The 27,385-nt window shown below is 44.6% G+C and overlaps 1 protein-coding gene across 4 annotated transcripts in view; it reads left to right on the top strand.

The window, feature by feature from the left end:
* Positions 1 to 10,984: 10,984 nt before the first annotated feature.
* LOC109895400 (E3 ubiquitin-protein ligase RAD18) overlaps positions 10,985 to 27,385 on the top strand; it is an 88,848-nt gene continuing 72,447 nt past the window's right edge. For 2 of the 4 annotated variants that reach the window (XM_020489061.2, XM_031822704.1), the window contains exons 1-7: positions 11,064 to 11,211; positions 11,483 to 11,561; positions 11,711 to 11,772; positions 11,901 to 11,971; positions 18,210 to 18,586; positions 23,698 to 23,797; positions 25,191 to 25,378. In XM_020489061.2, coding sequence (XP_020344650.1) covers positions 11,161 to 11,211; positions 11,483 to 11,561; positions 11,711 to 11,772; positions 11,901 to 11,971; positions 18,210 to 18,586; positions 23,698 to 23,797; positions 25,191 to 25,378 — 928 coding nt within the window. In that variant the 5' untranslated portion in view covers positions 11,064 to 11,160. Of the gene's footprint in view, positions 11,212 to 11,482; positions 11,562 to 11,710; positions 11,773 to 11,900; positions 11,972 to 18,209; positions 18,587 to 23,697; positions 23,798 to 25,190; positions 25,379 to 27,385 lie in introns of all 4 variants that reach the window. The other 2 variants (XM_031822705.1, XM_020489076.2) reach the window with 2 other exon arrangements.

Here is a 27,385-nt window from a genome sequence, read left to right as displayed (position 1 = left end):
ACAGCAAACTAGTTGCACTTCGTTTCACTTGACCTGTTTTCTATTGATAGTTCTTTGTATATATCCAAAAATTCATTATTTTGACTGTTTGAGAAAAGCTGCCTGCCTGTCTGTCTCATCCCGACACGATCATTACTATGGGACATCTAGAGATCGAATTTGAATATTGAAAAATGCAAGGTTTATACAAATCACAGCTGTTTCAATATTCAAATTAGTCTAAAAGAAATGTGAGATCATGTCTAGATGCTTTTTATAGTGGAGATCAAATTTACAAAGTGACTGGCTGGGCTAACGAGTCAGTGGATTATGCAGTCAAATGGAACAGAGTAAATAGGCATTTTAACATCATAGATTTTGCCGGTGGTCATTTGTGGAATATACACTGGCTGGAATGTGGTTTTAACCAATCAGCATTCAGGATTAGACCCACCCATTGTATAACTGCCAATATGCCAACATTCCATTTGTAACGGATGTGAAACAGCTAGCTTAGTTAGCGGTGGTGCGTGCTAAATAGCGTCACTTGCTCGGAGACCTTGAAGTAGTAGTTCCCCTTGCTCTGCAAGGGCCGTGGCTTTTGTGGAGCGATGGGTAACAATGCTTCGTGGGTGACTGTTGTTGATGTGTGCAGAGGGTCCCTGGTTCGCGCCCGGGTATGGGTGAGGGGACGGTCTAAAGGTATACTGTTACATTGGTGCCGTGACCCGGATCACTGGTTGCTGCGGAAAAGGAGGAGGTCAAAAGGGGGGTGAGTATAACGTATGTGAAACAGTTAGCGGTGGTGCGCGCTAAATAGTGTTTCAATCGGTGACGTCACTTGCTCTGAGACCTTGAAGTAGTAGCTCCCCTTGCTCTGCAAGGGCCGTGGCTTTTGTGGAGCGATGGGTAACGATGCTTCGTGGGTGACTGTTGTTGATGTGTGCAGAGGGTCCCTGGTTCGCGCCCGGGTATGGGTGAGGGGACGGTCTAAAGTTATACTGTTACACATTCAAACAATACAGTGAATCCACAGTAATACACTGGCTGAAATCATTTGATGATAGGATTTAGACAAGTTGTCAATGCGTCAAATACTGATATTGTATAACTGTAACGGCGTTCTTCGTTTGTTGAAAGAGAGTCGCACCGAAATGCAGCGTGGTGGTTACTCATGTCTTCAATGAAAATAGTGACGGTACATGAAATAACGATAAATACAAAAAAACAACAAACGGAACGTGAAACCTAATACAGCCTATCTGGTGAACACTACACAGAGTCACCCACGAAATACAAAGCGAAACTTAGGCTACCTAAATACGGTTCCCAATCAGAGGCAACGAGAAGCACCTGACCCTGATCGAGAACCGCCTCAGGCAGCCAAGCCTACACTCGACACACCCCTAATCAACCACAATCCCAATGCCTACAAAAAAAAACAATACGACAACACAATAACCCATGTCACACCCTGGCCTGAACAAATAATTAAAGAAAACACAAAATACTAAGACCAAGGCGTGACAGAACCCCCCCCCCCCCCCAAGGTGCGGACTCCCGGACGCACCTCAAAACCATAGGGAGGGTCCGGGTGGGCATCTGTCCATGGTGGCGGCTCCGGTCGGGACGTGGACCCCACTCCATAAATGTCATAGTTCCTCCCCTTCGCGTCCTGGGATAATCCACCCTCGCCGCCGACCATGGCCTAATAGTCCTCACCCAGAACCACACAGAACTGAGGAGCAGCTCGTGACTGAGGGGCATCTCGGGACTGAGGGACAGCTCGGGACTGAGGGGCAGCTCGGGACTGAGGGGCAGCTCGGGACTGAGGGGCAGCTCGGGACTGAGGGGCAGCCCGGAACTGAGGGGCAGCCCGGAACTGAGGGGCAGCCCGGAACTGAGGGGAAGCCCAGTACTGAGAGGAAGCCCAGTACTGAGAGGAAGCCCAGTACTGAGAGGAAGCCCAGTACTGAGATGAAGCTCAGGTAGGTAGTAGGCTCTGGTAGATCCTGGCTGGCTGGCGGATCTGGAAGATTCTGGTTGACAGGCTGATCTGGAAGAATCTGGTTGACTGGCAGATCTAGAAGATCATGGCTGACTGGCGGATCTAGCTGCTCTATGCAGACTGACAGCTCTGACTGCTCCATGCAGGCTGACAGCTCCTTGCAGACTGGCTGCTTCATGCAGACTGACAGCTCTGACTGCTCCATGCAGGCTGACAGCACACTGCAGACTGGCAGCTCCTTGCAGACTGACAGCTCCTTGCAGACTGACAGCTCCCTGCAGACTGGCAGCTCCTTGCAGACTGACAGCTCCTTGCAGACTGACAGCTCTGACTGCTCCATGCAGGCTGACAGCTCCTTGCAGACTGACAGCTCCTTGCAGACTGGCAGCTCCTTGCAGACTGGCAGCTCCTTGCAGACTGACAGCTCCCTGCAGACTGGCAGCTCCTTGCAGACTGACAGCTCTGACTGCTCCATGCAGGCTGACAGCTCCTTGCAGACTGACAGCTCCTTGCAGACTGGCAGCTCCTTGCAGACTGACAGCTCCTTGCAGACTGACAGCTCCTTGCAGACTGACAGCTCCTTGCAGACTGACAGCTCTGACTGCTCCATGCAGGCTGACAGCTCCTTGCAGACTGACAGCTCCTTGCAGACTGGCAGCTTCTTGCAGACTGGCAGCTCCTTGCAGACTGGCAGCTCCTTGCAGACTGACAGCTCTGGCTGCTTCATGCAGACTGACAGCTCTAACTGCTCCATGCAGGCTGACAGCACACTGCAGACTGGCAGCTCAGGCTGCTTCAAACAGGCAGGAGGCTCTGGCAGCGCTGTAGAGAAGAAAGGCTCTGATAGCGCTGAACAGGCGGGAGACTCCGACAGCGCAGGAGAGGAGGAAAACGCTGGCTGCGCTGAACAGGCGGGAGACTCCGACAGCGCAGGAGGGAAGGAAGGCTCTGGCTGTGCTGAACAGGCGGGAGACTCCGACAGAGCAGGAGAGGCGAGGCGCACTGTAGGCCTGATGCGTGGTGCGGGCACTGGTGATACTGGAGCGAGGACACGCACAGGAAGCCTGGTGCGGGGAGCTGCTACCGGAGGACTGGTGTGTGGAGGTGGCTCTGGATAGACCGGACCGTGCAGGCGCACTGGAGCTCTTGAGCACCGAGCCTGCCCAAGCTTACCTGGCTCGATGCCCACTCTAGCCCGGCAAATACGAAGGGCTGGTATGAACCGTACCGGGCTATGCACCCGCACTGGAGACACCGTGCGCTCACTAGCATAACACGGTGCCTGCCCGGTCTCTTCAGCCCACCGGAAAGCACAGGGAGTTTGCGCAGGTCTCCTACCTGGCATAGCCATACTCCCTGTAAGCCCCCCCCCCCAATCATTTTTTGGGGTTGCTTCTCGGGCTTCCTTGCCAACCGTGTTCCCTCGTATCGCCGGCTCCTATCTCCTGCTGCCTCTGCTTCCTCCTTGGGGCGGCGATATTCACCAGGCTGAGCCCAGGGTCCTCTTCCGTCTAATATCATCTCCCAAGACCAGAAGTCCTTATATCGCTGCTCCTCATGATTAACAGGGAGAGTTGGCTCAGGTCTGACTCCTGACTCTGCCACTCTCTCCCTGAGCCCCCCCCCAATACATTTTTTGGGGTGACTTTCGGGTTTCGCTCTGCGCCGCCGTGTTTTCCTTTTCGACTCCATTCGCCTATAGCCTTCTTTGCACTGCTCAAGCGAATCCCATGCGGGCTCCTGCACTCTCTCTGGGTCGGCCGCCCACCTGTCGATTTCTTCCCACGTCGTATACTCCATGCCATTGCTGTCCATAACGTCCTCCTTTCGCTGCTCCTGCTGTCGCTGCCTGTTACCACGCCGCTCGGTCCGTGTGTGTTGGGTGATTCTGTAACGGGGTTCTTCGTTTGTTGAAAGAGAGTCGGACCGAAATGCAGCGTGGTGGTTACTCATGTCTTTAATGAAAAAAGTGACGGTACATGAAATAACGATAAATACAAAAAAACAACAAACGGAACGTGAAACCTAATACAGCCTATCTGGTGAACACTACACAGAGACAGGAACAATCACCCACGAAATACAAAGCGAAACTTAGGCTACCTAAATACGGTTCCCAATCAGAGGCAACGAGAAGCACCTGACCCTGATCGAGAACCGCCTCAGGCAGCCAAGCCTACACTCGACACACCCCTAATCAACCACAATCCCAATGCCTACAAAAAACCCCAATACGACAACACAATAACCCATGTCACACCCTGGCCTGAACAAATAATTAAAGAAAACACAAAATACTAAGACCAAGGCGTGACAATAACATCATAGCATATTTTAGAGGCTATTTATACAGAAAATGTGTATAAAACCTGTATAAATTGTATTTAAAATGACAATACTTTAGGCTCACAATAATTATATTATACCATTTCTCATATATCGCTTTACTTTTATTTTCCTGCATAAGTAAAATCAGGGGCTGAATCCCAAATCACCCACTTTTCCTTCCCCTCGCAAGCTGTGGGAGTAAAAATGATTGAGGGTGTAGGGGCTAATTAGACCTTCAGACAGCCACTTCGACCGAGCCAGCAAGGCTGCAGGCTTCAGAACGTAGTGATATCCAGACATGCACTACAATATGAGTTTGTGAAATTTCAGAGACGTGAGTAATTACAGCGGCAAGAAAAAAGTATGTGAACCCTTAGGAATTACCTGGAGTTCTGCATAAATTGGTCATAAAATGTAATCTGATCTTCATCTAAGTCACAACAATAGACAAACACAGTCTGCTAAAACTAATAACACACAAACAATTATATGTTTCCATGTCTTTATTGAACACACCATGTAAACATTCACAGTGCAGGGTGGGAAAAGTATGTGAACCCTTGGATTTAATTACTGGTTGACCCTCCTTTGACTGCAATAACCTCAACCAAATGGTTTCTGTAGTTGCATATCAGACCTGCACAACGGTCAGGAGGAATTTTGTACCATTCCTCTTTACAAAACTGTTCCAGTTCAGCAATACGCTCGGGATGTCTGGTGTGAACTGCTCTCGAGGTCATGCCACAGCATCTCAATCGGATTGAGGTCAGGACTCTGACTGGGCCACTCCAGAAGGAGTATTTTCTTCTGTTGAAGCCATTCTGTTGTTGATTTACTTCTGTGTTTTGGGTCGTTGTTCTGTTGCATCACCCAACTTCTGTTGAGCTTCAATTTGCGGACAGATAGTCTAACATTCTCCTGCAGAGGGCCAGGAGGTATGCGGTCAACAATGCTTGACTCAGGGAGGAGGACGCCCCTGCCATGCATAGTCCCATGGGATGTTGGCTATCATCAACAAGGCAACTCCTATGACTAATTGGGAATGGGACGCAAGCGTAGGATTGATCACCCTGTCGCTGGCCGCCTTTGGGGAGGGTGTATAGTGTGAAAGGCCGAAACACCCTAGGAACCAAAGGTACACTACTGACGATGCGCTCCCCAAATTTCACCATTAACATCATTAACTCTTGGAAGTGCTTGCACAAAGGATAGTAACATCTCATCCTGTGTTCTTGGAATCTGAATATCTGGACTTGTCCAGTGACTGCTGAGAAAGATCAGCTGACAACAGGGGAAAGTCCTTGTGGCGGCACGGAGAGACGGCTGACAGGAGGGAATAGACCCCACTGGGACAGTCATGGGGTAGCTTCCCATTTCTGTAGTTTCCCATGCGTCGCAGTATGTTGGAAACACCCGCTTTAGCTACAGAAAGTCAACATACGAGAATACCCCTAGAGTCTGCGAGAGCGGGGGCGGAAGATGACTCATCGGCTGACAACATGGTAACGACTGGACCGGAAACGACTACGAGTAATGAGAGCACAGCACAAGAGAACACCACAGCAACTGTCACAAGTTCTGCTGCAACAGCGGGCCACAAACAGATGCAGGTATGTGTCTGTGGTTGGAGGAAAGTTACATCACACCATGGGTTGAGGATCCACCAGGGGAAGAAGGGGTGTTTGGGTAAAGAGAGACAGAGGCCTCGCATTGATTACTTTCTGCGAAAGCGATCAAATCAGTCGAATGAAGCACAGCAACTGGACGCAAACCATAGTTTGCAGTGCATCAGTACCACTGTCATGGAGGACGTAAACTCAAGCACCGAAGTAACAACTGAGGTGGAACCAACAACAGGAGTGGAACTCACCGAGCCTCCCAGACCTGCAGTCGAGAGGAGACTACCAGGGCACAGACCATATGTGAAGTGGCCCGGCGCCAGTGACAAGAAGTTGTGGGAAACAGTGAATACTGACCTTACCTTGACCCTCGAGAAACTTCGAGGCACAGTGGAGAAGAAGTTGGAGAGGATGGGGGACATTATCTATGAGTACGGGACAGAAAGATTTGGAGTGGAAGAGGCAAAAGGCGGGAGAAAGGTTCCAACCCCACCAGTTTCCAGGAGACAACAAGAAATCAAGCGCCTCGTTCAAGAAAGGCGACAGCTTAAGAAACAGTGGAAGAAGGCCTCGGAAGTGGAGAAGGAGGGCATAGAGGCACTTCAGGCTGATATCAAAACCCGGTTGGCATCCCTCCGTAGAGCAGAGAACCTACGGAAACGCAGAAGGAAGAAAGAACAAACTAGAACTCGATTCTATAAAGATCCCTTCAAGTTCCTTAAAAGTCTCTTCACGAAGGAAAAAAGTGGAGCTCTAAAAACAACAAAGAAAGACCTAGAGGAGCACCTGAGAACAACAAACTTTGACTCAAAGCGACATGAACATCTGGCCATCCCATCAGATATCCCACCCATTGAACACCCGGAACATCATATTGAGACCAGCCCTCCGACATGGAAAGAGGTGGAAAACACAGTTCGAGGGGCAAGAACAGCATCAGCCCCGGGGCCAAATGGAGTCCCATACAAAGTGTATAAGAACGCACCAGACATCCTGAGGTTCCTCTGGAGGCTTATGAGAACAGCTTGGAAAAATAAGATAATACCCAAAGTGTGGCGTAGGGCAGGCGGGGTCCTGATCCCTAAGGAGAAGGATGCAGTGAACATCAGCCAATTCCGCCCAATCTCCTTACTGAATGTCGAGGGTAAAATCTTCTTTAGGGTCATTGCCCAGAGGATGGCCGAGTACCTGCAAAGGAATGCGTACGTCGATACATCTGTACAGAAGGCAGGAATATCAGGGTTCTCTGGCTGCTTGGAACATTCCAGCATGATCTGGCACCAGATCCAAATGGCCAAGGTGGAGAAAAGGGACCTCCATGTAGTCTTTCTCGACCTCGCCAATGCATTTGGCTCTGTGCCCCATGAACTCCTGTGGTCTGCCTTCAAATTTTTCCACATACCGGACACCATCACAACCCTGGTGAAGTCGTACTTCCAGGATCTGCAGTTCTGCTTCACCACCTCAGAGTTCACCACCTTATGGCAGTGCCTGAATGTAGGTATAATGGCAGGATGTACCATTTCTCCGTTGGCATTCATAATGGCAATGGAGGTTATCATCAGATCCTCAAAATGGGATGCTGGTGGACAGTGAGTCGACTCTGGTTTCCGCCTCCCTCCACTCAGAGCCTACATGGACGACATTACAACATTGACCACCACTGTCCCATGCACCAGGAGACTGCTCAGAAAACTCGAGGAGAACATCAGCTGGGCCCGTATGAAGATTAAACCATCCAAGTCACGCAGCATCTCGATTGTGAAGGGAGTACTCTCTGACCTGAAATTCTTCATCGGAGATGACCAAATCCCAACAGTGTCTGAGCAGCCGGTAAAAAGCCTTGGAAGGTGGTATGATGCAAGCCTGAAGGACAAAGACCAAGTGCAACAGCTGCGCAAAGACATCAGTAGTAGCCTACAGTCCATCGACAACACCCAGCTACCTGGAAAGTTAAAGGCCTGGTGTCTGCAGTTTGGTCTCCTACCCCGGGTGTTGTGGCCCTTAGCAGTGTATGAGGTTCCAATCTCAACAGTGGAGAAGATGGAAAGAGGAGTCACAGGCTACTTAAAGAAGTGGCTCGGAGTTCCACGATGCCTTACCACCATCGGCCTCTATGGAGATGGTGTCCTCAAGCTGCCCCTCACCAGTCTAACAGAGGAATTCAAGTGTTCAAAAACCAGGCTCCAGATGACACTGAATGAATCTCGAGACCCAGTGGTGAGCAACAACGCGCCGACCTTGGCAACTGGGCGCAAATGGAGGCCAGGAAAAGCAGTCCAGGAGGCAACAGCAGCCCTCAGACATGCTGACATTGTGGGTCATGTTCAGCAAGGGAGAGGAGGCCTTGGGCTAACTAGCCGTGCTGCTTGGAGTAAGGCCACTGCACCAGAGCGGCGGAAGATGGTAGTGCAGGAAGTACGCCATCAGGAGGAGGCTGCAAGGTGGGCCAAGGCAGTCTCTCTTGCCAAACAGGGACAGTGGACTTGATGGGACAGTGTGGAGAAGAGGAAGATCAGCTGGAAGGATCTGTGGGCCATGGAAGCGAGGCGGTTGAGCTTTTCCATCAGAGCAACATATGACGCCCTTCCAACTCCAGTTAATCTTCACCAATGGTATGGTGAAGATCCGGACTGTGCCCTCTGTTCCATGCCAGCCAACCTCAGGCACATTCTCACGGGGTGTAAAACAAGCCTCACCCAAGGAAGCTACACTTGGTGTCACAACCAAGGCCTTAAAAACCTTGCGTCCGCCCTGGAGGACAAGCGAGCTGCCAGCAACTCCCTACCACCCCCAGCAGCATCACACCCCTTACGGACAAACTTTGTCCGCGAAGGGGCTAAACCACCGAAGCGAGGCTCGACACCATTAGAGCGAGACCAGCTGCGCTTGGCCCGCGACTGGAAAATGCTAGCTGACATTGGCCGGCAACTTGTGTTTCCTCCGGAGATCGCAACCACCACCCTAAGACCTGACATGGTGCTCTGGTCCCGTTCGCTCAAGAAGGTCTTCATCATTGAGCTCACAGTACCCTGGGAGGACTCAGTAGATGAGGCTTATGAGCGTAAGCATCCGATCTAGCTGCCGAAGCACGGCATCATGGCTGGAACACAGAAGTCCGACCAGTGGAGGTGGGCTGCAGAGGTTTTGTGGCAACATCTACAACCAGACTGCTTAGAGACCTTGGAATTAAGGGCCAGAGCCAGCGTTCGGCAATCAAAGCTGTATCGGAGGCGGCAGAAGGCAGCAGTCAGTGGCTCTGGATGAAGAGGAAAGACCCCAGCTGGGCCCCGAAGTGGGAGGGCCAGGAGGTATGCGGTCAACAATGCTTGACTCAGGGAGGAGGACGCCCCTGCCATGCATAGTCCCATGGGATGTTGGCTATCATCAACAAGGCAACTCCTATGACTAATTGGGAATGGGACGCAAGCGTAGGATTGATCACCCTGTCGCTGGCCGCCTTTGGGGAGGGTGTATAGTGTGAAAGGCCGAAACACCCTAGGAACCAAAGGTACACTACTGACGATGCGCTCCCCAAATTTCACCAGGCTCACTGTTCATTAACTCTTGGAAGTGCTTGCACAAAGGATAGTAACATCTCATCCTGTGTTCTTGGAATCTGCTAAATATCCTGATAAACTTGGGAATTTATTTTCCCGTCGATGATAGCAAGCTGTCCAGGCCCTGAGGCAGCAAAGCAGCCCCAAACCATGATGCTACCTCCACCATATTTTACAGTTGGGATGAGATTTTGATGTTGGCGTGCTGTGCCTTTTTTTCCTCCACACATAGTGTTGTGTGTTCCTTCCAAACAACTCAACTGTAGTTTCATCTCTCCAAAGAATATTTTGCAGCAATGTTTTTTTTGGACAGCAGTAGCTTCTTCCATGGTGTCCTCCCGTGAACACCATTTTCGTTTTGTGTTTTACATATCATAGACTCGTCAACAGAGATGTTAGCATGTACCAGAAACAAGGTGTGTAGGAAAACAAGACAAGACAAATGGAAAAATGAAAGGTGGATGGCTAGAAAGCCGGTGACGTCGACCGCCAAACGCTGCCCGAACAAGGAGAGGAACCGACTTCGGCGGAAGTCGTGACAGTAACCCTTTCCAGCTTTATGCAAGTCAACAATTAGTAATTAGCCTAGGGGTTCACATACTTTTCCCAACCTACACTGTGAATGTTTAAATGAAGTATTCAATATAGACAAGAAAGGTTCAAGTAGACTGAGTTTGTCTATTGTTGTGACTTAGAGGAAGATCAGATCACATTGTTTTGACCAATTTATGTAGAAATCCAGATAATTCCAAGGGTGTCACATACTTGTTCTTGCCACTGTATTATGCCACGTGCATTTGTTTATCTCTGATTTCAAGACTTGACACATGTAACAGATTAAATACAGTGCATTCTAAAAGTATTTGGACCTTTTGACTTTTAGCACATTTTGTTACGCTACAGCCTAATTCTAAAATTTATTACATCGTTTGCAATTTCCCTTCATCTTTCCCTCGATCCTGACTAGTCTCCCAGTCCCTGCTGCTGAAAGATATCCCCACAGAATGTTGCTGCCACCACCATGCTTCACCGTAGGGATGGTGCCAGGTTTCCTCCAGACATGACGCTTGGCATTCAGGCCAAAGAGTTCAATCTTGGTTTCATCAGACCAGATAATCTTGTTTCTCATGGTATGAGAGTCCTTTATGTGCCTCTTGGCAAACCAATATGGCTGATATTTATATTCTGAAAATTTTAAGGCTTGTATGAATTAGCCCCGTTAGTAATTTAGTAGGATCTCTATGGGACAGAGGAGGCTTATCTTCCATTCTAGTAATGTGGAATTTCTGAAGCAAACCATAGGAACATAAACCGTCTGTATATCAAGTATTTGGATGACAAGCACTTTACAGATAGTAACCATGCATGAAGTCAAGACAAGTACAGGCAGGAGCAGTGGTCAAACCAATAGCAACTTTTCTGTCTAATGACAGTGGTATAAAATAACGGGCCAAACGTTTGTGAGATACTCCGCCCAACCGGTACATTTATGTGTGCCCATTGGTCACGAAGAGCAAACCGAGACAGGAATTGACATGATCCTCCCGGAAGGGTGCATTTGGTATGAAAATAAATCTGAGCGGTATTATACAATGAAGCATAGCTAGTAGCCCCAGTTTCTTTCTAAATGCGTTCTTCTAACCACTGTTTATAGAGAACTATCACCATGGCCAATTTTAATGAAGCGGATTTAACACCAAATCTGACTTGCCTCAAAGTAAGTGCTAGTTCAAAACTCCCTCATTGACAAGCTAACGGCGACGTCATCGAGCTACAGTCTAGCTACTTCTTACAATTATTATTTTCGCAAAATAGCCCACACTCCATGATAGCAAGCTAACGTTAGTTAGTACAGAATATTTGTCAGACAGCAAGTTAGCTAACTAACTTGCTTTTATTGTTTTGCCTTTTAAAACATGATGCATAATAGCCAGCTAGCTAACCCAGTAGTGTGAACAACAAACGGACACTATTCTTTCTGTATGCAGAATGTTGATACCCTTCTTCGATGTCCCATTTGTTTTGAGTTCCTGAGTATCGCAGTGATGACAAAATGCTCTCACAACTGTAAGTTAACCGGATATAGTCCCCAGACAAACTATCCAGCGTTAGTTTTCAAGACCATGTTATAGCTATAGCCTGGTGTGTAGATGGCACCACTTGTCTCTTAACAATACAGTATAATCACACCTGATTATGTACATTTCTATTTACAGTCTGCTCTTTGTGCATAAGAACATTTATGTCCTACAAGTTGCAATGTCCAGTGTGTAATTCAGTAAGTATGATCCCTGATGGTACTGAATGCATTGCATCGTTGTGACAATTAAGCTGTCTTTTTAATTGAATCTGTTTAAGTGTTCCATATGTCAAAATCAGGCAGGCATGTATTTTTCTCTATTTTAGCCTACAACAGAACAGGACCTAAGAAACAACCGGATACTGGATGACCTGGTCACAAACTTTCAAACTGCAAGGTACCTGTATTGTATATGAAATTATTACATGATATGCCGGTAGAAAAATGTAAACATACTGTATCTATCCTATTTCTCGTTCTTATATTACATAGAGGCATCTCCTCAGGCAACTAGACACCCTACAGCACATCTGTGCCTACCTATATGACAGATGAAATGCCAATTCATTATAGAGAAACTACAAAAATGTATATTTTGAAAAAGCCACCAAGCTCAGTGTTTGAAGGCTGAGGGTATGCCTGATACCATAAGCCCAGCTGGCAGGTTCCTTTCTCTGTAGAAAAATGTTAATCAAAGGCTTGAAAGTGCATATTATTTGCAAATACATGTGTATTACTTATATAGACTGAGTGCACAAAACATTAGGAACTTTCCATGACAAACATACCTGGTGATTCCAGTTGGAAGCTATGATCCTTATTGATGTTACCTGTTAAATCCACTTAATCAATGTAGATGAAGGGGAGGAGACATGTTAAAGGATTTTTAAGCTTTGAGATAATTGAGACATGGATTGTTTATGTGTGCCATTCAGAGGGTGAATGGACAAGACAAAAGATTTAAGTGCCTTTGAAGAGGAGGTATGGTAGGAGGTGCCAGGTGCCTCTGTTTGTCTGTCAAGAACTGCAACGCTGCTGGGTTTTTTGCGCTCAACAGTTTCCCGTGTGTGTCAGCGATGTTCCACCAACCAAAGGACATCCAGCCAACTTGACACAACTATGGGAAGCATTGGAGACAACATGGGCCAGCATCCCTGTGGAATGCTTTCGACACCTTGTAGAGTCCATACCCTGACAAATTGAGGCTGTTCTGAGGGCAAAAGGGGGCGCAACTCAAAATTGAAGAAGGTGTTCCTAATGATTTATACAGTCAGTATACAAAACCATTCAAAAGTGCTGTTTTGAGCAGGGTTTCCCAAACTCGGTCCTGGGGCCCCCGTGGGTGCACGTTTTGGTTTTTGCCCTAGCACTACACAGCTGATTCAAATAAAGCTTAATGATGAGTTTGTTATTTTATTCAGCTATGTATTACTAGGGCTTAAACCAAAAAGTGCACCCAGGGGGGCCCCAGGACCGACTTTGGGGAAACACTGGTTTTGAGGACTGCCTTTTAATACACTTTTTGTGCCGATGTTTGGGGATGCCATTTTAAATGTTGTCATTTCAGAATGATAATCCTGAGGATAAAATGGAAGGAATGATAACAATGTCCTTTTCCCTCCATAGTAGCAGGAAACACTGTTAGAGCAAGTCAATTCAATGTTGTGCATACTTTGGCCTTGGGAATGGCAGTAATGGAGTAATAAAAACGACAGAAGGGATATTTACTACAGGACACCAAAAACATACCCTCAAACACAAACACAGGAGAGGATGTAAGCATAAAAAAGCCAAGGTTGTTTTGAGCTTACATCATAAAAATACCAGGAAACAAAAATGAATGTGAAAGATTAGGAATGCATGTCTGGGGATGCCACTGTTATTGACTAGATTTTAATTTCCCCTCTGGTGAACAACATTTAAACCATTTTTATCTAACATCTTACTACTTACCTGCTACTAATACACCTCTAAATTGTGGATTTCCCTTTATAATCAAACGGGGATTTCTATTTAATATACCTGAGCTATATTCTTTTTTGCATAGCATTATTTCCTATTTACTACAATGCAATGCTGTTGTCAACAAGACTATGTCCATGGCATGATATTGAGTCAATCACATAAAATATATTTGCACTTTTGTAATTCCACACATGGATGTTTCCAGTAAATAAGTCCACTGTTTTATGAGTATTTTATGAGTGAGCATAAAACATAATATTTTTGCCCAGGCAGGATTTGAGGCTGCAGGCAGCAGACTTGATCTCACGGTGCTGCTGTTATCAATGTTTAAACCATGCTGCTCACTCACGTCAATCATCTGAATGGCGTCATCCCTCAGAAAGCTCTAATTTACAACTGAGGAATTTCAGATGGCCATCGGGGTTTGGAGAGAGTGGCTTATGTGGCTGCCCTCTCCTCTGTCCTTTAATTTCCTGTTTGTCTAGCAGGGAGCATGTGAAAGAGAGGTACACCACCACGGGGGACTGGACCCTCAGAAAGCAGGATGTTTACAGAGTACCCATTTGTTCATTTCCCTGCTGTCTGAGATGCAATCAAATAGCATAGTCCTTGCTTTGTATTGTATGTCTTGACTCTCATCTACTTTTTGTCCTTTCTGAAATGTGTTAATTTTGCTGAGTAGCCTACCTAACTGATCATGTAGTTATTTAATAAGTTGTTATTAGGCTAGATACTTGATAGCAGGCCATAAGTATCAGACCCTAAAAGCAAACTATGAGCTATTTTGATACTTTGGGCTTGAGATGCAATTTGTCGTAGGTAACATTTTCTCCTCTGTGTGCAAGAAGCTGCCTGGCAACTTTATAATCAATATCCTGGGACAGTTGAAATGCAATTAGACTCTCGGCTTTAAGGAGGCTGTATTGACTCTATCCGGTCCTCTGGTGACTTCAGGTCTGCTCATCCATGATCAATGAGCTCCCAAAATCCTGGCCTCTCTCCCCGGCCTGCCGCTCACCTTTGGGGGGGCTTCTGGCCTGGCCTGCTATTTATTATCAGCTATTTAATCTAACGCCCGCTGTTATGACCATTTCTCTACCACTTTGTGTTTGGAAAGTTGCATAGCGTTGTGTCAACAAAATGACAACAAGAAACCAAGCAGCATCGAATACTTTCCTTTGGCCTTTAGAGTAATGTATTTCCCTCCCTATATGGATGTTGTTTTTAATGTAAATGGTCGCTGTGTGTGGCTGGTGACAGCCTGTTTAGGGAGCAGATCTCCTGGATTCTTAGTAACTATCAGGATGCCCTTTCCTCTGGGAAACTGGTTATTCCTGCTTCAAACCATGGGTCTCCTCTCTTCGTTGTTATTCACAATGGAACTGCGCTCTGTGCCTCTGAATCGTAAATCAGGCAGGCAATCAGTTCAAACTGTCATGTAGGCTTAGATTATCTCCAAGTCATCCCTTCCTCCGTGACCTGGGCTCAACACATACCAAATCACACCTCGTTTAGGGGAAGCAGTACATCGACACTCTTCCCTAAAGGCCATGGAGGTACATAGATGTGTGTGTGCTTGTGGTGCGCATCACTGCTGCCCACTGTGCCAATAACACAGATAACTCATTGGTTCTCTCATCTAATTACAGATATAGTTAACTCCAATCTATTCTATTTCCTGGCTTAATTTAGAATCTATGAATAGTCATCAAGCACAAAGAGAATAGATTATTTAATGTTTTATTAACTACACTATTCTCTACTTTGGCAGATTAACCTCAGCATCTTTCAACCTCTGAAAATTGTGGCTAATGATGTTCCTACTGGGTGATGTATGGAATAGTGGAGGAAAGGTCTATGATGTAACTCCGATTAGAAGGCAATAGGCAGTCAGTCAATGTCCCTCTGAGGTGCGCTGTTTATTATGACAAAGCCCAGACTCTTCCAGGGTTTTGTCCAGCAGATGCAGGATGAGTGTAACTAAGTGGATCTGAGTGGGGGAGATTCAGGGGAGATTCAGGTTGGTCATATGCAGTATTTACAAAGTTTGACTCCTGACTCCGTGCCAATGCTGGAATGAGAGAAGCCATACAAGAATGACAAAGGCACCCATTTAGTCTATGCTTATTATTTGTTTTGTGGCGTGCTGTTGTATCGACTCCCATAACCCAAGTATTGGCATTTTGATGATCTTCATAAAGATTGCTTGCAATGAGGTTAGGTGGAGCATGCAGTGTGTGCATGCAGTGTGTGGAGTCTGTTTGTGTAGAGGCATTTCTACAGAGGCATTTCTACTATTGAATAAGGGTGGGACTTCTTTCAATTCTGACTTTGATCTGCTACCTACCAAGTCATGGTGGGCTTAATATTAGTGAAACTTACATGGTAATCAATACTTTTTAAACATAAACACTACTGCTTTGGTTTAAAGGGGTAAATGAACAATCTAATATCATTAGAAAAAACAATGTTTGCGTGTGTGTATTTATACTTAGCCTTTTAATAGCCTCCAATACCCTACTCAATAAATTTAATGCAGTCTATCACATTGCCATCCGTTTTGTCACCAAAGCCCCATATACTACCCACCACTGCGACCTGTACGCTCTCGTTGGCTGGCCCTCGCTTCATACTCGTCGCCAAACCCACTGGCCCCAGGTCATCTACAAGACCCTGCTAGGTAAAGTCCCCCCTTATCTCAGCTCGCTGGTCACCATAGCAGCACCCACCTGTAGCACGTGCTCCAGCAGGTATATCTCTGGTCACCCCCAAAACCAATTCTTCCTTTGGCCGCCTCTCCTTCCAGTTCTCTGCTGCCAATGACTGGAACGAACAACAAAAATCTCTTAAACTGGAAACACTTATCTCTCTCACTAGCTTTAAGCACCATCTGTCAGAGCAGATGTTGTGTGTACATAGCCCATCTATAATTTAGCCCAAACAACTAACAACTCTCCCCCTACTGTATTTATTTATTTTGCTCCTTTGCACCCCATTATTTCTATCTCTACTTTGCACATTCTTCCACTGCAAATCTACCATTCCAGTGTTTTACTTGCTATATTGTATTTACTTCGCCACCATGGCCTTTTTTTTGCCTTTACCTCCCTTATCTCACCTCATTTGCTCACATTGTATGTAGACTTATTTTTCTACTGTATTTTTGACTGTATGTTTGTTTTACTCCAGGTGGAACTCTATGTTGTTGTATGTGTCGAACTGCTTTGCTTTATCTTGGCCAGGTCGCAATTGTAAATGAGAACTTGTTCTCAACTTGCCTACCTGGTTAAATTTTTAAAAATTAGCCTAGGCTAAATGTTGGAATTTTTCCATGAAACCAAAGAAACGTCAGTGTTATTGGTGGATCGCGTGACATGTCCAGTCGGGCTCTTAATTTACTGTTAGAATAGTAGTATACACAAAGTGCAATTTCGAAATTTCGTTGTGCATCAGCAGTTTTTCTCTTGTTATGTCAGTCATTGCCATTCACTTACTTTGCCATGTCAACTAATACTTTTTAGATTGCGAAGTTAGTCTAGCCAGTTATCTAAACTTGTAGTAATCATGGCTGAATACAGCCCGGGGCATGCAGAGCACGTGCCCAGGGGCCCTGATCTTCACGGAGCCTCCATTGATTTTGTTAGTCACTCTCACTCCGGTATCATTATTATCATGGCATAAGTCATTGCAGAATGTGTAGAATTGCAGGAAATTAGCTTAAAATGTTTTTATTCATTAGAATATAATAGAGGGTAAACACTGAGAGTGGAGCCTTCGGCTCCTCAAAGCACAAGATGCCCTCCTGATACCCTGGCTGCTTTACGTGATAGTGTTACTGCCACTAGATGTGTTTTTCAGATGACATGAGAGCATTTGAAGGAGTGAGCATATACAGTATACTGTATATACATGTCAAATATTACTGCCCACCAGACCGCCACCTCTTCATTAAGTGCATTTAATTTAGACTGGATGTGCATAATATTACCTGTGGCTTTATATTTACTAATAGAGGCAGGGGGTAAGGTACTGGGAGCAGCTGAGCACCTGTCCGAGTGGGAGTTTTATGGCCTTTCCTACACCGCATGGTGTGTGCTGTGAAGGTGCTGGCTGCCTTGCGTGTGCTGTAACCTGCTCTAATGCTCAGAGCGAAGACAAATAAAAGGGTTTCAATATGGAAAGCAGAGCATTGCACACCTCATTGATTCCACTTTATGGCCCAGTAATGGCTCTGCAGCTACCAGCTCAATTTGTTTGCTTTCCACATTTCCAAGATTGTGGCCAACTGGCCGACTTGTTCTCGCTCCGCAAGAAAGTGCGAGATAATTGGACATGTGCAGTTTACGTCAAGGGGCTCACATTACTGTCAGCAGCATTTATTGGCAGATAACCCTCTCCTATTTCCAGTGGGCCCCAAACCTTTCCTTCTCTAGAGAGTCTGCATGCGCCTGTTTTTGTTTAGTAAATTAGTGAGCGTTTGTTTCACTATCACTGTGTGTGTGTCATTTTTGGTTGGTGTGCATATCTGTGTGGAATAGTCAATGCATTTTATCAGACTATTTAGACCTGGAGGATTTGTCAGCTCTGTCCTCTTGTTCCTCTGTTGTGACCAACTCATTGTATTTCTCATTGTAGTTCTAATGTTCTTTTCTCCCGCCTGCTTATCCCAGGCAGAAGTTGTCAAAAGCTAATTTCGACTCGCCTCCATTATCCCCGAAGACCCCAGCCTCTACTGTCAAGTGTAAAACACACAGACAGACCAGGGGCCCCAAGAAGAATGGCTCCATCCTCAGTCACTTTTTCCAGAAGGGGCCAATCACTTCCACATCATCTCTCACTACAGAGGCCCCGCCAGCACTTCATACACAAACTGTGAAAGTAGACCCTGGTCATCAGGTCTCTGTGAATGAGGATCCCATGGAGGAGGAGATACCGGCCCAGGTGCTGGTGTCTGTGAAGATTGAGAAGATGGACATCTCCATGACAGGGCTGTCGTCTCTGGCTGACTCGCCGTCCACATCACAGGACATGAATCCTGTAGTTAAAGGTAAGGCCTGTCTCCAGGAAGGAGTCTCCAGGAAGTCTTGTGTGTGTGTGTGTGTGTGTGTGTGTGTGTGTGGTGTGGAGACACTAATTATATTTTCCACTAGAACATTTAGAATTTGAGGAAGACTTGGCTGCCAAAACACAGTATTTCTAATGCATATGGGCCTATGCTTAAAATGGGAAAGCAATGTTAGTTGTACTTTTTTTCATTGTACTAGCTGCATAGAATATTCATGTCAATTTAAAATGATGGATGATTTCAATGCTACATGGAACAGTGGCCATTTCACAATGACCACGTTTACATGCACACAGTGCATTAGGGCCCTATAAAATATGCGATACGGAGAACACGGACAGAATCAAGGAATCCAGACATGAAAAGGAATTCAACAATATTTAAAAATGTATCGAATTTAGTAGGGAATCAACTAAAAGTATTGAACATTTATTAATTTGTCCAAGTTTATCATGAGACCTGAACAGAATTCATCAGTGATTTGTATTTGCTGCATCTTTCTGAAGAGGCAATGAGAAATCCCCAGCTGTATGTGCGGTGCGCATACACTTTGTGTAGCCGTTAGGGATGATGCAAATGAAAAGTCTTCTGGTAGATGGAAAGGTATTCCCAAAAACCTTCTTGATGTAAATGTTAACTACTGTATAAAGTAGCCTATGCTTACCTGGCAGAATGATACCATGATTATTTGCATCAAACCAGTGGGTATTTAACTCTACCATCACATGTGCGCTACAAAAACACGGTTAAACAATAGCCTCTTGCTAGGTAAGCACTGGAATTAAAGGGTAACTTCACCCAAAATATATTTTTACTTGTATCAATGGCACCTGTTTGAACTTGTTATCAGTATAAAAGACACCTGTCCACAACCTCAAACAGTCACACTCCAAACTCCACTATGACCAAAGAGCTGTCAAAGGACACCAGAAACAAAATTGTAGACCTGCACCAGGCTGGGAAGACTGAATCTGTAATAGGTAAGCAGCTTGGTTTGAAGAAATCAACTGTGGGAGCAATTATTAGGAAATGGAAGACATACAAGACCACTGATAATCTCCATCGATCTGGGGCTCCACGCAAGATCTCACCCCGTGGGGTCAAAATGATCACAAGAACGGTGAGCAAAAATCCCAGAACCACACGGGGGGGACCTAGTGAATGACCTGCAGAGAGCTGGGACCAAAGTAACAAAGCCTACCATCAGCAAGGGCATTGAAGATGAAACATGGCTGGGTCTTTCAGCATGACAATGATCCCAAACACACCGCTCTGGCAACGAAGGAGTGGCTTCGTAAGAAGCATTTCAAGGTCCTGGAGTGGCCTAGCCAGTCTCCAGATCTCAACCCCATAGAAAATCTTTGGAGGGAGTTGAAAGTCCGTGTTGCCCAGCAACAGCCCCAAAACATCACTGCTATAGAGGAGATCTGCATGGAGGAATGGGCCAAAATACCAGCAACAGTGTGTGAAAACCTTGTGAAGACTTACAGAAAACGTTTGACCTCTGTCATTGCCAACAAAGGGTATATAACAAAGTATTGAGAAACTTTTGTTATTGACCAAATACTTATTTTCCACCATAATTTGCAAATAAATCCATAAAAAATCCTACAATGTGATTTTCTGGATTTCTTTCCCTCATTTTGTCTGTCATAGTTGAAGTGTACCTATGATGAAAATTACAGGCCTCATCTTTTTAAGTGGGAGAACTTGCACAATTGATGGCTGACTAAATACTTTTTTGCCCCACTGTATATATTTTTTTACCAGACTTCAAGTGGTCTCCAGTTTAACCATTGTTATGGACTTGGAACATCCAATTTAGTGGTTTTTCTATTTAAAAAAGTGTGATTTTTGGAGGGGAAAACAGATACCTGGAAAACTAAACAGAGAAAACAATTTAGGAAAAAATTAAATGTAAAAAAAGAAAACAACATATTTTATATTGAAGAAGCGAGAGAGAGCTTCACTTAGTTTGCAAATGCAGCTAGCTAGTTTAGCTTGCTCAAACACCTGGCTCAAACCGAGAGGGATGCTATGTTAGCTAGCTGGCTAAGTGAAAGTGGAAAAAATACAACTCTGGTAGCTTTTGGTTTTAATAATTTATTGCCACCGGGGCCTGCCGGTATAACTGCTAATCTGCTTGCTGACTGTACACTGTACTGCATGATTGTAGCGGGTTTACTAATGATTTAGTTTTAGTAGCTATGTTGGGTATGACGTCTGCTAATATGGTGACAACAATGTAGGCTGTGTGTGTAGCGGTTATGATGTGAAGGTTTGGCTTGGAAAGTTTTTTTCACCTGGTCACAGATAGCTAATGTATTTGTTGTGCACTGAAGCCCACAAGCGAATGGAAGAGGTGAGAGTAGGAGAGCGAGTAGCTGCGAGAAGGAATTATGCAACGGAACGGAGATAAACATACCTGCATTTGTTATAAATTCTTGTTTGCAACTGTTGGACTAATGACTACACCCTAGATCAGCTAAATGCAGGAAAGCGTGCAAGGCGATATTGAATGTGTCACTGTCTGCCACCTTGATTACTCAAATTTCTCTTGATCTACGTTGTAAACATTCATTCATAGGCTAGGTTGTAGCAACCTCATGATGGGTATAGGGGAAATTAGAGTATCATCTAGTAACCTAAACCTGTCGATGTTACATTAAGCCGGGTAAATGTGAATGACAGTCATCCAATATGCTGTAATAGGCCATGCTCATAAAAACAATAAAAAATGCCTTAAAAATGCCTTAAACGGCACCAACCGCCACTGCTGAACCATGAAAAAACAGAATATTCTTATTTTTCTGCATATCGTTTCCGATATTAGGTAGGCTATTTGTTAATCAATTTGTCTATAACTATACTGAACAAAAATATAAACGCAACATGTAAAGTGTTGATCCCATGTTTCCTGAGCTAAAATAAAAGATCCCTAACATTTTCCATATCCACAAAAAGCTTGTTTCTCTAAAATGTTGTGTGAAAATGTGTTAACATCCTTGTTAGTGAGCAATTCTCCTTTGCCAAGATAATCTGTCTACCTGACAGGTGTGGGATATCAAGAAACCAATTAAACAGCATGATCACTACACAGGTACACCTGCTGGGGACAATAAAAGGCCACTCTAAAATGTGCAGTTTTGTCACACAACACAATGCCACAGAGGTCTCAAGTTTTGAAGGAGAGTGCAATTGGTATGCTGACTGCAGGAATGTCCACTAGAGCTGTTGCCAGATAATTTAATGTTAATTTCTCTACCATAAGCCACCTCCAACGTTGTTTTAGAGAATTTGGCAGTACGTCCAACCGGCCTCACAACCGCAGATCCCGTGTAACCATGCCAGCCTAGGACATCCACATCCGGCTTCTTCACCTGTGGGATTGTCTGAGACCAGCCATCCAGACAGCTGATGAAACTGTGGGTTTGCACGACCAAATAAGTTTTGCACAAGCTGTCAGAAACTGTCTCAGGGAAGCTCATGTGCGTGCTTGTTGTCCTCACCAGGGTCTTGACATGACTGCAGTTTGGCATTGTGGCCAAATTTTCACCTTCGATGGCCACTGGCACGCTGTTTTAAGTGTGGTCTTCACGGATTAATCCCAGTTTCAACTGTACCCGGCAGATGGCAGACGTGTGGGCGAGCGGTTTTCTGATGTCAACATTGTGAACAGAGTGCTCCGTGGTGGTGGAGTTATGGTATGGGCAGGCATAATCTATGGACAACAAACACAATTGCATTTTATCGATGGAAATTTGACAAGATTCTGGGGCCCATTGTCGTGCCATTCATTTGCCGCCATCACCTCATGTTTCAGCATGATAATTCACAGCCCCATGTCGCAAGGATCTGTAAACCATTCTTGGAAGCTAAACATTTCCAGTTCTTCCATGGCCTGCATACTCACCAGAAATGAGCATGTTTAGGATGCTCTGGATTGACGTGTACGACAGCATGTTCCAGTTCCTGCCAATATCCAGGGACTTTGCACAGCCATTGAAGAAGAGTGGGACAATATTCCACAATCAACAGCCCGATCAACTTTATGCGAAGAAGATGTTGTGCTGCATGACGTAAATGGTGTTCACACCAGACATTGACTGTTGTTCTGATCCATGCCCCTACCTTTTTTTTAAGGTGTCTGTAACCAACCAATGCATATCTGTTTTCCCATTCATGTGAAGTCCATAGATTAGGGCCTATTGAATCTATATAAATTGACAGATTTCCTTATAAGACCTGTAACTCTTTGAAATTGTTGCATGTTGCATTGATATTTTTGTTCAGTATAGATACATGACTTGCTCACCAGAATGTTATAGATTGATAGAATGAATGCATCAACATTCTAGACATTGATAAAATAATCTATTTTGTTTCTCCTTCATTCGTGGAGTGAAGACGTTTTTCAATTTCCGTGCAACATTTTCAAATGACATCACTTTGTTGACCGGTTTCAAGCAAATGAAAGCTGTGAAACGATCCAACATGTTTCTGACTGTATTTCAGTTCATCTTGGATTCTTATTTTATAGGGTTGAAAGTGAAATACTGTCAGCTTTTATATCACTGCATTCACATTTTCTCAAAAAATGAAATCATATTTTTCCATTCCTGTTCCTGAGACAAACATTTGGTCTGTCATTTTACTGCAAGGAAAATTTCATTCTGCAGGAGTTAATATTATAAGGTTACATGGGTGGCCTACAGTCAGTGTCCAAACTTCAGATACTATTCTAATTATTAATGTTCCCATCTGAACTTCAAAGGTGATAATATGTGAAACTGAGCCTACGCAGACCGAGAAAAGCAAACAGTAAACTGGATGAGATGTTTACTTGCCACAGTGTCCCGTCTAAGATTAGCATATCCCAGGCATCTTATTCAGGTTTCTCAAAACAGGGAATCAAGCTTATTTGGGTTATTGTAAACGGAATATGATGTTTATATGCGTCAACTTAAAAATAGAATACTTGAGCATCCCAAGTAATAACGGGATATTTTGTAGTGCATGTAAACATGGTCAATGTCTCTTCTTTTCTATGTGTGTATTTGTCTCTAAATCCTATTTCTGTGTGTGTTTTGCAGTGGAGTGTCCTGTGTGTTCTGTGGGCATCTCTGAACAGCTCATCAACAAGCACCTGGACACCTGTCTGACCCGAGGGGAGAAGAAGGAGAGCCTTAGGAGGTACTAGTGGACACACATCTCACAGGGGTTCAAGAGGTGGATAACTTTTTGGAAGTTTCAACTTATTTTTGACCTCCCTGAAACAACAACACTAATGAAGTCAGAGAATAAGCTGAAACTTTAAAAAAAAAGTGAACTATCCCTTTAAAGAATTCTCATAACATTTTGTATTATTTTGTATTTTTTTTAACCTTTATTTAACTAGGCAAGTCAGTTAAGAACAAATTCTTATTTACAATGACGGCCTTCCCCGGCCAAACTCTCCCCTAACCCGGACTGCGCTGGGCCAATTGTGCGCCGCCTTATGGGACTTCCGATCACAGCCGGTTGTGATACAGCCCGGGATCGAACCCGGGTGTGTAGTGACGCCTCTAGCACTGTGATGCAGTGCCTTAGACCGCTGTGCCACTCAAGATTAACCCCGATGTAAAGCTAGCTCTAGGTGGGGTATATTACTTATATTTGAATGTGTCTCTGTCTGTGTTGTGTATCATGTTTAGATTTATGTTTGGGGAGATAATATTCATTCCTCTAAGGAAATTGATGTCTACAACCTGAAAATATTCCTTTCTGCTTAAATCTAATGCATGGTTCCACGTTATGATTAATGTGGGCTTGTGATATCTGAGGCTCCGTCAGAAGCAGGCAAGTGTGCGTGACAGCATGGAACCCTTGATGTGTGGCGGACCTTGATGTCAGAGTGATGGATTACAGAATTTCCTATACTCTTCAACACATTTGACCTGCCACACAGCTCTGCATAGGAGCTGGAGAGTTTTCAATGCAGCTTGGTGATGAAAAGATGCCATGTGGGCAGAACCTTATCCGGCCCTGAATTAGTCATGGACTTTCTATCTGAAAAGCAGCTTATTTGAAAGTCTAGTCTACATTATGCTTTTGTAGTAGGAGAGGGGACCGAACTGAGTGAACCGAAAAATAATTACTTGGAAAGCCCAGCTAAAATCCCAATTGATTAATTGGCCTTACAGGGAGGTCAGCGATAGGAAAGAGCTTTATACTGTACACCCCTGCCAAGTTGCCTGGCTCTAATTATATGCATCTGATCTGACAAGTGGTAGCTGAGTGACTCCCGGCTTCTAATATATATTTTTTTAACAGAGCCCCCCTCCCTCCCTGTATATCAGGCCTTAAGTTAACTATAACATTCATGTTGTCTTCCTCTGTGGTGCCCTCCCTATGATGGACTCTTGTTGGGCAAGCCAGAGGTCTGAGAGCTGCAACAACAACACGTCACACTGTAGTTCATCATGGAATAATAGTACCACTGAATATCTGTCTCACTACAGAGCTCGTAACTGTGTAGGCTTAATATCTAATGACCATGTTATAGTCGGTTATAAACTGATTTTCCTTATGGCTTCATGTTCCACAGCTCCCTAGGTGCTAAGAGGAGGCCGATGGGGAAGCTGGTGTACACACTGCTGTCCATGCAGGAGCTGAAGAGGAGGCTGAAGGAGTGCCACCTCTCTGTCCAGGGTAACAAAGATCAGCTGGTTAGGAGGCACCAGGACTTTGTACACTTCTACAATGCCCAGTGTGACGCCCTGGAACCGAAATCAGGTGAGAGTGCCATTTTCACTGTGGTAGAATAATGAAAATGGCAGGGAGTCAACCATGGATGATGGTAAAATTATGACAGTAAATGCCAGAGCAGTTTTCTGGCCACCATAAATTGACTTTCCATCATTCAAAGCTATCATTGTATAACTGCTATAAAGCTTCAGACTTTTCTGGCCATTGTTGATTCATGATTGACATCCATTACAAAAAAATACACAACAGCTTTTGTTTGACGGTTTAAAAAAATCATAGAGCCTTAGACTGACTGAATTAATTAAATGTTTTTTTTCCGTGTCAAATCACCAGTTGACAACCCATCCCTTACGGGAGTAATTGACACATGTAAACATTACAAAGATACACAGTGATGATTCAGTGAAAATGATTTTGGCTTTCTGTGCAGTGAGCACCGCATAAAGAAGGAAAATAAATCAATACATAATAGTAGATAAGGTTATCCAAGCAATAATATGAACCCTAATGCATTTTAAATAAATAAGTGTGCGGATGTTTCTATCTCAGGTTGATAAAGAGACATTCTGCTTTTATTAAAAGCAGGCTTGACTACTGTAATGCTCTCCTGTCTGGGCTACCCAAGAAAGCCATTGGTCAACAGCAAAACATTCAGAATACTGCAGCACAGGAACTTACCATGACCAGACAGAGAGCACACATTACACCATATTTTAAAAGTCTCTGCACTGGGTGCCAGTGAGTTTTAGAATACATTTTAAGATTGTTCTATTGGTTTTTAAATCAATCCACAATTGTGCACCCCAATACAAATTAGACATGCTTTTGAGTTATGTACCCAATAGGTCCCTCACATACTCTGGCACTGGCCTTTTAACTATCCTAAAGCCTAGGACCAAGAGGCATGGAGAGGTAGCCTTTACTTACTATGCCCCCAGCCTCTGGAATAGCCTGCCAGAAAAACTGTGGACATATTTAAAGAGATCTTACAACACACCTTTTTATCTTTTCTTTTGCTTAGGTTGCCTTTTTAGTCTTGTGTTTTTTATCCTCTTTTGTTTGTAGAATTTTTTATTTTTTTTCCTGTGAAACAGATTGCGTTGCATTCATGTCTGAAATGTGCTATATAAATAATGATTGATTTTGATTTGAAAAATACATTCAGATAAATAAATACAGGCAAATTAATTGGAAGCTGTTTAAACCCCATCTGTCACAAAGAGCAGATACAAGTTTGAGACTGGCCTACACAAAATCGAAATACATGCAGTTCATTCGGAAAGTTTTCAGACCCCTTGACTTTTTCCACATTTTGTTACGCTACAGCCTTGTTCTAAAATTGGTTAAATTGTTTTCCCCCTCATCAATCTACACACAATACCCCATAATGACATAGAAATAATACGTTTATTGCAATTTTTGCAAATGTATTAAAAATAATTTAAAAGGAATTATTCAGACCCTTTACTCAGTACTTTGTTGAAGCACCTTTTGGCAGCGATTACAGCCTCAAATCTTTTGGGTATGACGCTACAAGCTTAGCATACCTGTGTTTGGGGAGTTTGTCCAATTCTTCTCTGCAGATTCTCTCAAGCTCTGTCAGGTTAGATGGGAAGCGTTGCTGCACAGCTACTTTCAGGTCTCTCCAGAGATGTTTGATCAGGTTCAAGTCCGGGCTCTTGCTGGGTCACTCAAGAACATTCAGAGACTTGTCCCGAAGCCACTCCTGCGTTGTCCTGGCTGTGTGCTTAGGGTTGTTGTCCTGATGGAATGATGGAAGGTGAACCTTCGCCTCAGTCTGAGGTCCTGAGCACTTTGGAGCAGGTATTCATCAAGGATCTCTCTGTACTTTGCTCCGTTCATCTTTCCCTCAATCCTGACTAGTCTCCCAGTCCCTACCACTGAAAAACATCCCCACGGCAGGATACTGCCACCACATCAAGGGGTCTAACTACTTTCCGAATGCACTGTATATGTAAATACGTGTATGTATATCTGGAAATCATGATCTTATTCGAATAGTGAAATAATTTC

The sequence above is a fragment of the Oncorhynchus kisutch genome, linkage group LG1 (genome assembly GCF_002021735.2).
Source record: "Oncorhynchus kisutch isolate 150728-3 linkage group LG1, Okis_V2, whole genome shotgun sequence".
Taxonomy (NCBI): Eukaryota; Metazoa; Chordata; class Actinopteri; order Salmoniformes; family Salmonidae; genus Oncorhynchus; species Oncorhynchus kisutch.
The sequence above is the reverse complement of the archived record's forward strand: the minus strand, read 5'-3'. Positions and strand labels throughout refer to the sequence as shown.